Raw genomic sequence first — 13,885 nt, 5'->3', positions numbered from 1 at the left:
GATCGACTTAAAGTCCACAAACTAAAAATGATTTTATTATGCACAGGATGTTGTATACAGGGTGGTGCACCAAAGTTATATTTTTTTAAATGGAACACCTTATATATTTTTGCATGATTACATTCTACGCAAAAAAATAATGTAACTTTATATAAACTATTACAAGTCTATCTTTTTTCGTTTTGGAATTATTCAACTTTTCGTTATAAAAATAACAATTTTTTGAAAAATCACTGCAAGTCGCCTAGAAATATTTTCCGGCAAATTTGCAACAAAAAAATTTAGAATACCTTGTAATTTTAGTAAATGGACGATTTTTAGTTAAAGCACGCAGATAATATACAGGATGTGCCAAAACGCAAAAACTTGAATGATTCATTTTTCTCAAATGGTACACCCTGTATTTTTTTCATGTTTCAAAAGCATTTTTAATAAGCTTTCTAACGGTATGGGGTTTGCATAGCAACTTTAAAATATTTTTCGAGATTTTTAAAAAAAATATATTTTCTTACAAGAAAATTTGTTAACCTAGAATCTGATAGTCAAATGGTAATTAATTTTTTGATATGTACTAACGTGACTAATTACACAAGTAATCTAGTTATTACCTGATACATAATCACTCGTCAAGAATTATTAATAAAACAAATAAAAATTAAATTTTGTATTTTTTTGAACACTTTAAGAAATATTGTAAATTTGCTATAAAAATCGCATATCAATAAAAAGCTTATAAAAAATGCTATCGATACGTTTAAAGAAATACATGGTGTTCCATTAAAAAAATGAGTTATTCAACTTTTTGCGTTTTGGCACATCCTGTACATTATTTCCGTATTTCAAGTAAAAGTCGACTATTTCCTAAAATTACAGGATATTCTGAATTTTTCTGTTGCAAATTTACCGGAAAATATTCATAGGCGACTTTGCAGCGATTTTTCAGAAATTGGTCTTTTCTATAACAAAAAGTTGAATAATTCCGAAACGAAAAGAAATAGACCCATAACAGTTTATATAAAGTTACATTTTTTTTTGCGTAGAATCTAATCATGCAAAAATATATAGGGTATTCCATTTAAAAAATATAACTTTGGTTCCCCACCCTGTATACAACACCCTGTGTACAATAAAAATATTTTTACTTTGTGGACTTTAAGTTGCTCTATCGGATAAAGAAAACATCATGGCAATATTTCGCATAATAAAAAAGTTATAGACCGATTATGCGCCCCTGGATCAGCCTGTATATAACTAAAATAAAAAAATCGCTTAAAACAAGTCAGATTTTGGCAAAAATAGTCAAAAAAGCTGCCGAAAGGCAAAATAACACATTTACTGAACTATTTTAAATGTGATCAAATTTTAATTCGTGATTAATTTGACAAATTTAATTACTTACAAATTCCAGTCTGATACAAAATTTAATTTTCTTTATGAAAATCGATTTTTGGAGTGTGATTTTTTGGAATTATTATTTTATTTATTTGTGATACAAATAAGAAATATTTTACAAATATATCAAATAATTAAGAAAAATTAAAAAATGTTTAAAGTCAGGTTTTGGCTAAAAACTGCAAAAAAGCTAGAAAAGTCAAAATAACACATTTATTAAACTTTTAATTGGGATGAAATGTTAATACGAGATTAAATTGCGAAAATTGAGTAACGCAAAATTCAGTTTTTTTCCCAGTGTCAACCTTTGCAGTTAGAATTTTTTAATTAATTATTCTGCTTATTTGTGAATTTATAGCTCTAGCTATGTAGAGTAGTAGAGCAAAAATTTGTTTGACTGTCAAAAATTTAGGTGAAAAAAGTTGTTTCCACAAAAATATTCTCTAAATAAAATCAATAATTAGGAAATCGCTTAAAATAAATCAGGTGTTTACTAAAAATAATGCAAAAGAAGCAAGAAAAAGTCGAATTAACTCATTTATCAAACCTTTAATTGGGATCAAATTTTAATTGCCAATTAATTAGTTCCAGGGATTCCAGTTCAAAATTATTTTTTTTTGTGAATGTTGGCCTATGAAGTTTGATTTTTTTTAATTATTATTTTGTACATTTGTGATTTTTTTTTAATTTTTTTTCTCTGTCCAATGGAGTTGAGAACTTTTTTATTTTCAAAAATTTAGGTATAAAAATATTCTCTAAATAAATATGATAAATAATAATAAAAAATCTTTTAAAACACTCTGGTTGTTGCTAAAAATAATGCAAAAGAAATGTCGAATAATACATATATTTATTAAATTTTATTTGTAATAATTTGACAAATTTATTTACGAAGTTCTATTCTTTGTCATTTAATTTTTAATTTAATTTTCTTTGCCAGTATTGGTCTTTAAAATTTGATTTTTTGAATTATTATTTTGCAAATTTGTGATTTTGTAACTAGTAAAGTCGTAGTAAAGCAAAGAATAATAAGAAATTTATGTGTGAGAATGTTTTTTTTTTACTAAACAATATTTTCTATTGATAAATAAATCAAATAATAATAATAATTAAAAAATTGTCAAAAACAAGTCAGGTTTTTGTAAAAAATAGTACAAAAGAAGCAAGAGAAAGTTGCCGAAATAATAGCACGTTATCCTTTAACTTTTAATTATAAGTAATTCTATTTTAATTCAAATTTAATTTACTTTGCGAATATCAGTTATTAGAATTTAAAAATTTTACTTATTTGTGATTTAATAACTCTACTCTAAGTAGAATACAAGAACAGAGATAATTTTTTGATATTAAAAAATTTAAATATGAAATAAGTTATTCTTGAAATAAAACTAATAGTAATTGATAAATTGTTTAAAACATTTTAGGTCTTTGCTAAAAATAATGCAAAGAAACTAAGAAAAATCGAACACATTTATTAACTTTTAAATTCAGAATTTATTTCAATTTTTTTTACGACAATCGTTAGAGGTTTGATTTTTTTAAATATTTTTTTACTTATTTGTGATTTTACAGCTCAAAGCAGAGTAGTAGTGCAGAAAGAAAACTAAACGTGGCAAAAATATTTTTTTTTAAATAAGGGATTTTTTGTATATAAATCTACTAGTAATAGAAAAATTGCGAGAAAAATTATTTTAAACAAGTTAGGTCTTTGCTACAAATAAGACAAACGAAGAAGAAAAAATTATAATATGTAACAAATTTATTAAACTTTAGGTAATTGCGGATAAATTTTACTATGACATTAATTTGACAAATTTTGTTTCTTTTAATATTGTTTTTTTTGCGAGTCTTGACAATTCTAGAGTAGTAGAGCAAAGGATTTAAAAAAATTTAATGTGTGAGAAAAATGTCTCTTAAAATAAGAGGTAATATTTTGTATAAATCAATATAATAATAATTAAAAAATCGCTTAAAATACGTCAGATTTTTGCCAAAAATAGTGCAAAAAAACCAGAGAAAATCGAAATAAAACATTTTTTGAACTGAATTCTATTCTGATTTATATTAAATTTGCTTTGTGGGTATTGCTTTTTAGAATTTGATTTTTTTGGATTATTATGTGATTTTATAACTCTACTAGTCCTACAGTAGTAATTGAGCAGATAATTTTTGATTGTTTAAAATGTAACTGTAATCAACATTATTTATTTCACTATTTTGCTAAGTAATCTCTAAATTAGAAGTATCATTTATCACTATCTCGTTTGCAATAGAGAAAAAGGGTCAGCAACATTTGAAGTATTTTTCAAAAAAAAAGATGGTCAGTTCTATCGCGTATTAAACCAAATACTGGAAAATCGTGTACAAGGTTTAATCTTGACCTAATTTTTATATTGTTTACTGTCTGAATTTGAACATTTTTATTATCTGTGACATTTATTGAAGTATTTTTCTACATTTTTTCTAGACAGTGTAGTCAAAGAAGTGTTAAATAATTCGAAAAATTGTACGAAGGGTGTTTCAGTTGATGTGACGACCTTGACCGCCTTTATAATTATGAGAAATCGTAATAAAAACGTATTCAAAAAATTATTAACCAAGCTGTTGTTTTTTAACATTTGGTTTATAGATTTTGACAATTTTTGCGTTTTTTTTAATTAAAAAATTGGTCTGGTGATTAATTTATAATGTTTATAATGCAACAAAAGATTTAAATCTTTGAGTTAACAGAGAATAAAGATAAGATTCGTCAAACACCTATTAACGACTTAACTTCTTTTGTGTTGTCCTAGGTAAGTCATTGAGTGTTTGTCTGTTATATTATATTTAAACTTGAATAATTTAAATAAATCTTTTTTATAACACATATTTTGAACAATTTTTTTAATGACTTCGCATATTTTGCTTATCGAGAAAATCACTTCAATAAAATCAAAACAGAAACAAAGTTCAAAAATTCCGAATTTAATTGAATAAACGATAAGTTCTGTTCAAAATTTTAATAAACTTTCCGTTTATGAACAGATATGGATCGGTTCCATTTATCTCATGTAAAGTCAAGTCAACAAAAATTTTAATGACAACATTACTACTGAAGTGCAGTCAGATAAAAATCATTGAATATAATATTATCATCAAACTATCACTTAACAATGAATTGAACTGCAATTGATTAGGTTATTTTTTTGGAAAAATACCTCAACTTTGACCAGATCGGTGTGATAACTCGAGTACGAGAGCAATATGGAATGTACAATTGTACACTCGTTTAAATACTACTACTTTATCTCAAACAAATTAATTGAAATTTCGTAGATTTATCTATCACTTTAAGTTTTGAAAAAAACAATGAATAACCAAAATACATATTTTTTCGGTGTCAAAAACAATTCCAAATAATGGAATTTCGAACATAATACACTGCAAACAAAACCCTTTAAAATGTATCTTTTTCCTAATACTTAATCACTTAATCGCCAAGTGTCCATCAATCATTTTCTTTAATACAAGTTGGTGTTACTTTTGATAAAATCCTAGGATGGTTATTCAAATACATAACAAAAAAACAAATTAAGTATTTATAAAAAATTAGTCCCACATCAAGTTCACATAAATTAATAAAAAAAACTAATTTCAAATTATAATTTACCATTCAGAAATGTTGCTGAAATTCTAAAAGTGAATGATAAGTGTGTAATGTGCTAAAGATTAGAAAGTTATTTATGTAATAGTTTTGGTATTTAATGTTTTTCTTTTATTTCAGGATTGTGTTATGCAGAATTTGCTGCTCGAGTCCCTAAGGCAGGTTCTGCTTACGTCTACAGTTACGTTTCAGTAGGTGAAGTTGTCGCATATGTAATTGGATGGAATTTAATCTTGGAATATGCCATAGGTAGGTCGCTGTTCGGGTTAATATTTCGCAAAAATTCATTAGGATTGAATTTACCAAATTTGCAAATGATTCAAAACCAGAAATAAGAAAGCAATTTATTTCAAAATCAGATTTGGTTTTAAAAGTTTTGAAAAAAAAACGTTGATAGTGAAAACTTATATTTTGAAGAGATAAAGGAAAGAAATTTCAAAAGGTGCTTAAACGTGCAGAAGCATTGACGGAAGTTATACAACTTTTTTATTATTTAAAATATTGCGATTCTGTTTTTATTATCCGATAGAGCGACTTAAAGTCCACAAACTGAAAATGTTTTTATTATACACAGGGTGTTGTATATAGGGTGGTGAACCAAAGTAACATTTTTTTAAATGGAACACCTTATATATTTTTGCATGATTACATTCTACGCAAAAAAATAATGTAACTTTATATAAACTATTATCTATCTATTAAATCTATCTCTATTTGTTTCGGAATTATTCAACTTTTCGTTATTAAAAAGACCAGTTTTTGAAAAATCGCTGGAAAGTCGCCTATGAATATTTTCCGGTAAATTTGCAACAGAAAAATTCAGAATATTCTGTAGTTTTAGGAAATAGCCGACTTTTACTTAAAACACAGAAATAATGTACAGGGTGTGCCAAAACGCAAAAAGTTGAATAACTCATTTTTTTAAATGGAACACCATGTATTTCTTTACATGTGTCGATTGCATTTTTCATAAGCTTTCTATTGATATGCAGTTTTTATAGCAAATTTACAAGATTTCTTAAAGTGTTTAAAAAAATAAAAAATATTTTTTTTATTTATTTTATTAATAATTCTTGATGAGTGAAATTCAATTATATATCAGGTAATAATTAGATTACTTGTGTAATTAATCACATTAGTACATATCAAAAAATTAATTACCAGTTGACTATCAGATTCTAGGCTAACATATTGTCTTGTAATAAAATATATTTTTTTGAAAAATCTCAAAAAATATTTTAAATTTGTTATGCAAGCCCTATACCGTTAGAAAGCTTATCAAAAATGCTATCGACACATTTAATAAAATACAGCGTGTTCCATTTGAAAAAAATGAGTTATTAAACTTTTTGCGTTTTGGGCCACCCTGTATATTATCTGCGTGCTTTAACTAAAAGTCGTCTATTTCCTAAAACTACAAGGTATCTAAGTTTTTCTGTTGCAAATTTATCAGAATATATTCATAAGCGACTTTGCAGTGATTTTTCAAAAATTGTTTTTTTTATAACGAAAAGTTGAATAATTCCGAAACGAAAAGAGATAGACTTATAATAGTTTATAAGAATTACATTATTTTTTGCGTAGAATTAAATTATGCAAAAATATATAGGATGTTCCTTTTAAAAAAATATAACTTTGGTTCACCACCCTGTATACAACACCCTGTGTATAATAAAAATGTTTTTAGTTTGTAGACTTTCAGTCGATTTATCGGATAATAAAAACAGAATGGTAATATTTCAAATAGTAAAAAAGTTATAGACTGATTACACACTGCTGGGTCACCCTGTATAAATTTTTTATTTGTAATTCATAATTAACATTCGTCTCTAAGTTAAGAAGATTTAATAACTTGTGTTGATGATTATGAGGAAAAATTTAAATTTAAATTTTGAATTTTTATGTAGATTATATATAAATTTCTTTCAAAAAATTGCGGTTTAGGTATAATAATTATTTTTTGGGATCGATGAAAGAAAATTTTTAGATTTTTTTTCTTTATAGTTGCAGGCGCAGGAGGCAGTTAATAGAAAGAACTAATAAAAAAATCAACATGTTGTCTATGATTGCGTTATTTCTAGTCTCTGTAGTAAACAAATGGCTGTATTTCTATAACAGAACATACAAAGCAAACAAAAAATTACAGGTATAATATGTTTCAAAACTATAAAAACTCCAAAGTCGCATTTTACCAAATAGTTATTAATAATTAGATCTCTTATTAAAAGTATAAATGACACTAGTTATTATTTTCTTAAAGTGCATGAATAATTTATAACTGCTAATTTTGAGAGAAAATGCGAGGTTGGCTTTTTTATAGTTATAGTGAATACAGCAATAAATTCCGACTAGTAGAAGATAAAAGTAAAGCAAGATTGTTATTAAACAATATATTAAAAATTCACTCTTTTACCAGTTTGTCCACAAAACACAAAAGACAAGAATGTGTTAAAAGAACACAAATTTTTTTTTACTAAATTGAAGTCGACCTAGAATGCCATTCAAGTATTAATAGAAGAAAAGTTTGCTACATCATAATAAAAACAACACATTTAATGTATAATTAAAATATTTCATTTGCACTCACTGTTAACAATTTCATACTCATTTAGTGATTGTGAAAGATTTTTTTTATTAAAAATTTAAAAAATAACTTTTGTTTAAAAAATTAATGACCTCTAATTAATGTAAAATAGTTACCAACTCAAACTATAATGAAATAATGAATGAATAAATTAATATGTAATTATTAATATTATCAATAAACGATTTAAAAAATTAGTGTCGACAAATCAGTATTGTAGCCAATGTAAGTATTTGTTAATTATTGTTGTCTAATCATCTGAGTAATTAGAGCACTTGATACACTCGCGATGTAAAACGTGCCGATTTCATTTATAATGACCATCTAATAGTATTTATCACTAATAATTTTTATTACACATAGTTTTATCTTCATTTTTTAAATAATGATTAAGTATTAATGTGAATAAATATTTATAAAACCAATAATTTCTCATTCTTGCACGTTTTCTTCGACAAAGGATTGTTATAACACATTTTATTCTGGATAATGTTTCTGAATATTTCCAAAAAAAATCTACCTTTTGTGTTTAATAGTATTAGGCCTTGAGGGAACAAAAAATTTTGCTGATTGGTTTTACAATGCCAATTAATGAATTAACGAAGTGTACAGTCACGATCTAAAAGAAGCCCCAAACATTTTCGATAGAATACAGTTAATTTGTTCGTTTGGCTCGTTTACAAACTAGCTGGATGTTGTGGAAACTAGCTGGACAGTGTGTAAACTAACCTGTTTGTTGAAATTTATGACTTAAAAGATTTTAATCGGACTTTTGCTATTTGCCCCGGCTGGTAGGGATGTCATTCTTTTTGATCGTGACTGTACAAACGTTGACTTAAAGATAAATAATTTTTTTTTAATCTAAATCAATTAGGCTGAAATAACAACATTTTAGCAAAAATGCATAATCTTTCGATTTGTTTTTAAAACAAACAAAAACAAATGGTCTCTTCTAGCGAAATGTAAAACGTGCTTAAATGCTCGAGAAAGGCAGAGGATAATATAACTTTTGACCAAAATTTATTGTTGCAATATCTTTTCCTACAATAAATAAACCTCTAGATGAAAGTTGGTTCATATGATTTCATCTTCATCTACTTTTAGCGATTTTTTTAAAACTTAGTTTTTATCTCATAATCGTGTTTAAAAATTCGAAGAAGATAACACAGAATTTACACAATATTTCGTGTAACTTATAGAATTACTTTTTTTTTATCAAAGTTTTGAGGATATTTTTTTTTAAATTATCAAAATATTTAAACAAGAAAAAATAACGTTTTACGACGATATGTCTAAATTTAGTAATCACTTGATTAGTGATTTAAACATGTGTTTATTTGCTTGAAAATATAAAAAATATAAACATATTTTTCAACTATGCTTTATAGTTTTTTGATTTATTTTTGAAAAAATTTTGCTCAAAACTAAGCTAAATCGAGCAAAACAATAAGTTTTGGCATAATTTTGCCAAATAAAGTTCAAACCTCAAAAAATATCTTTACTTGCTAGAAAAAGACGAAAAATATTACCATTTTAAAATTATCTTTGTGATTTTACGGCTTACACTGAAAAGAAAAAATAATTAGATTTTTGGCTAAAATAAGTTAAATCGGGCAAAATTATGATGAGCATTATGAAGACCATCGAAATGTAACATTTAAAAAGCCACAATCTATTATTTTCATCTATTATTTTTATTATTATATTTGTTGTTACAAAATTTGTGTCGTGGTCACTTAAATTATATCTGGTGACACGAACACGTACAAAAACATGTTTGCTAGTTTTTTTTAATTTTAATTACGTAAAATAACGTTTACTTTTTTTCAGGAACCGCAAGTGTAGCTAGAGGTCTAAGCGGTTACATAGACGCTCTTGCCAATCAAGATATAAAGAATTTTATGGAAAGTTGGGCAAAAATGGACGTTGGATTTTTAGCATCGTATCCCGATTTTCTAGCGTTTGGATTTGTTGTTCTTCTCACAGGTTGGTAAAACATTTTAAGCACGTCATGTTTGTGTGAAATTGAAATTATTATTTATATCGGATGTGTGTGTGTGTGTTTTGGCACTTTGCTGATTGGAGGCCTCGAAATTAAATTCACGGGTATTTACCTTGTCTTTGATACAGCCGGTTTCAACTAGATCAGGGATTATATCCTTGTTATTTGAATCAAAGAGTAATTTATTCCCACATGTTATACAATCGGACACGCAAAGACAAAAAACTGTTACATAACGAAAATTATTAGATGAAAGAATATTTCTCATGTGAAAATAATTAATTTTTAATTGACGCCACCAAGTTCAAGAACGTACAAACTATGACACATTTTTTAAAATCGCTTATTAAAGTAACCAGTTTTGTTATTGTTATTTTGGTTTTTCCCTTTTAAAAAATAAGAATAATTTTTGTATGAAATTAATTTTGTGACTGCGTTGTATGGCAAATTATACAGGATGAGTCAATAATGGATTATTTTTGATTTCTTTAATATGCAACCAGTAATACTGATTTCAGCTTAACAAACCCGGAATCGTTAAAAAAATTAAATTATATCTTAATTTTGCTTACTGTAAACCGGCCCTAAGTCGATAAAAATAAGCTGAACAATTAAATTTGTAATATATTTTTGCAAATTTCGACATTGATCAAAATAAACAAGAGAGATTTTGTTAGGTAATTTTGGGAATTCTGGTGTATATTTAACATAATATACAATGTGTTCAATTGTTCATTAAGTCGGCAATGTAATTTTAATTTTAACTGCCGCTTTATCCATGACTCTTTTATAGTAAACACTTTTATGTCTGTCAAATCATTACATATTTTTTTGTAATTTTCGACAAAGTTGTTTCAAGTAGACAGTTTGTCTTGATTTGTGTTTTACATTTCCGTAATTTTTGTTGTTGTGTATTCTTTTGTTCTTGCATTCGAAGCCTTTTGCATTATTTTAACAAATCTGCTACTTTGTTCGCTTAGACGGCATTCACAATTCGAAATAGGTGGAATATTATGTTCAAATTTCATTGGTGACTTGATGGACAACCATTCTTGAACACATTGTATAAACAAATGTTTAAAAATATAAAATCAAATCAAATGGAACAAGCCAAAATAACTTTTAATTTTGAGGCATGTTTTAGTATAAACTGAATAATATTTATTAGAAAATAAAAAAAATCAAAATAAAAAGGCTAATAATGATTATTATTAAAAATGGTGAAAATCTACCCAATTTTTTTTATTATTGAATGCACTAAAAAATTAAATTTAGAGGATATTTGAACAAATTTCTGCATAGGTAAAATGAAGGGAGTTTTTTTTATAGGTACTATATACAAATGTTTAAAAAGAATTCATTTCAAAGCATATTCTTGTATAAATTAAACTTTTAAACAAGCATATTGCTTGTTTTTTGACAATGAGAAACACAACTATTTTTTTAAATTTCTCTATAACCGGCTCTAAAATTTATCGAAACAAGCAAAAAATGTTGTTAATTTTATCTTTTTTTGAAATAAACACTAACTTTTTTAAGTAATTATATTCCCAAACAAAAAACTTTGTGAAAAACAATTTTTTAAATTAAATTCTCAGTTTTTACTGAAATTTTGCTAAAATTGAACAAGGAATCACCAGAGTAGGATAATTATTACATTACGTTTCCTCTTAAAGGTTTTTTTTATTCAGAAAGACCATTATTTCGTAAAAACAAACCAAAATTGGCAAGATCGAAAATGTTCTGTGCTACTTTTAAGCAAGTACATATATAAGGTAAAAGCTAACACTATGTTAAAAAAATGTTACTAAAAGCGATCAAAAATTTGGTTTAACATTAGGATAGTACAGGTATATTTATTTAAATTAAAAGTAATTTTTATCCAGAATTTTTTTTTGCTCAACTAGTACCAATTCGACAGAAAAAGACCGAAAAACTAAATTGTGCAGAAAATATTTTTTCGTGAACAAAATATTTGAAAAATTAAATTTAGAACGTTTTCATGGAATTTTCTGCTTTGTTAGAAAATTGAGAAGATCCTACAATTTGTGGCAAAAATTCAACATTCAATCTCTGTATAGGAAGTTCTCCGAAAAAGTCGGACTGAACGAAACAAGCATATTTTTTCCATTAATTTTCTTTTTTTCCTCTTAAAGAATTTGTTTTTGTTGCATTTGTTTTTGAGAGACTGGCAATGTTTTTTTCTTTTAGTTTTTTGTTATTAAATAATTTCCGAATTTATTTTTATCTAATTTTTATGTTGTTTATAATTATTATTATTTTATTTATTAATTTTACTTTGAGGTTAAGTTGAATGGCTTCACGCTAGACTGCACCTTCTCGGTCTTTTATTATTGTTTAATTTTATTTAATAAAAACATTTGATTTTTATTAATATTGCATTTTAACAAAAATCAATTTTCTTAAAAAAATATAGTTACATACTTAGTACACAAGACGATGAATTGAAAAGAAAATTGTAATTTAATCGTCGTGTGCAATACAAAATTTTATTCCATCCGCCATTATGTTGATTGAATTATTGAGTTATTTTAATTCACAATTAAAAACGTCAAAAACAATGAAAAAGACCTCAAAAGCAGAAAAACAACAATGGTTGTGCACCATATACATATTTCTATAGACGATAAAATTTAGTTTTATCTTGAACTTAATAAAATGTTCTTTTACCGCTTATGATAAAATAAAGTTTAACGACGTATTTACAAAAATACAAATTGAGAATCTGTATCCACAAGAAGATAGATACGTTTTTAACAAATCGGCAAATAGGGATAGGTAGAACTAATTCAACTTGGCATAAAAAAAAATTGATTGTTTTGCATAAATTAATTTTTTTTATACAGTATGGTCTCGATTTAACCTGTCAACAAAATTCTGGGACATTAGAAGGATCCAACAAGTCTGATAAACTTTTTTTGATACGTCAAAAATAATGAAGATAAACATTCGACACTGCTGATTACACTCATAATCAGAAATCAATTGTTAGTGCTTCTAAGAATGACAGTATCTAAGTACCCATTCTTACCTTTTTAAATTATTAGCGCACAGCAAAATTTGATTTAATTTTTAATGATTTTTATTTTGAAAACGAAAAGACTTTTATTAGGAAACTTTTTTGTGTATGAGTTTTACTTATAGTCACCTATTACTGGATTTTATTTAGCTGGTTATATACAGATAAAAATAAAGCTAAATAAAACAAAATTTTCATGTCTGAGTGTGATGTCTGCTTGTAACTAAAATAATAAATAATGAAACCCGATTTTAGTACAAATTTTAAACTAAATATGTAGTAGTCTAGTTTTTTTATCTGTTTCAATTATTCAGGCTGTCTGTTTTTTGAGCTCTACCATGGAGATCTCAGTTATTATGCGAGATACGAGGTTTGTTAAATTAGGACAAAGTTGCGCATTTTTATGCTGAACGATTATCTAGGAGACAATTTGAAGTGGCAATTTTAGTTTTTGAATTATTGGAAATAAAGCGGAAATTAGTAATTAAAAGCATTTTTGCGAAGAGTGTTTTGGAAAAAACGTCAATAATTTTGTTTTTAAACAAACTAAATTTTTGTGGTTTAAATGAATTGGAATTTGGTTAGTTCACATATACGCCAAGCTTACTTATTTAAAAACTCAACAAGATGATAAGCTAAAATTTTATTCTTTGCAAAACAAAATAAAACAAAATTATAAAAACTTTGCTCTCATATTTAATAGAACTGTCAAAATTTAGTTTGTTAAACAAAATTTTTGGCGTTTTTTTTCCAAAGCACTCTTTGCAAAAACGGTTTCTCTTAATATTAATCAGCATGTAAGATTCGATGAAATCATGTAATACATCGTTGTAATTAGGAAAAAAAAGACTTTTTACAAAAATACAAGTATCAAATATGGCACCTATAAGAAAAACCAAAGTTGAGTGTTGTAACTCTTACATCAAGAACGCCTTGGAAAAAGCGATGACTGATTTAGGTTACTTGTAAAAAAGTGTCTAAAAATGTCCTTTGTAAAAACGTCTAGTTCTTTTGGTTTTCGGTCAAAAAAATTAAAACAAAAATTACAAATTTTTGATTTTTGTCAATAATTCAAAAACTAAAAATGACAATCAAATTTTCTTTCAGATAATGTTTCAGCATAAAAATGTGCAACTTTGCCCTAAATTAACCGACCTCGTATCTCTTATAATAACTAAGATCCTGATGATGGAGGTCGAAAAACGATCACTCTGTATGTCTACA

At 25.9% G+C, this 13,885-nt stretch overlaps 1 protein-coding gene across 2 annotated transcripts in view; it reads left to right on the top strand.

Annotated features, from left to right (window-relative positions):
• The window catches only part of LOC655390 (high affinity cationic amino acid transporter 1), a 28,187-nt gene that overhangs the window by 12,429 nt on the left and 1,873 nt on the right, over positions 1-13,885 (top strand). For both annotated transcript variants that reach the window (XM_064354834.1, XM_064354833.1), the window contains exons 3-4: positions 5,156-5,284; positions 9,450-9,605. In XM_064354834.1, coding sequence (XP_064210904.1) covers positions 5,156-5,284; positions 9,450-9,605 — 285 coding nt within the window. The remainder of the gene's footprint in view (positions 1-5,155; positions 5,285-9,449; positions 9,606-13,885) is intronic.

The sequence above is a fragment of the Tribolium castaneum genome, chromosome 2 (genome assembly GCF_031307605.1).
Source record: "Tribolium castaneum strain GA2 chromosome 2, icTriCast1.1, whole genome shotgun sequence".
Lineage (NCBI taxonomy): Eukaryota > Metazoa > Arthropoda > Insecta > Coleoptera > Tenebrionidae > Tribolium > Tribolium castaneum.
This window is presented reverse-complemented; position numbering and strand designations above follow the sequence as displayed.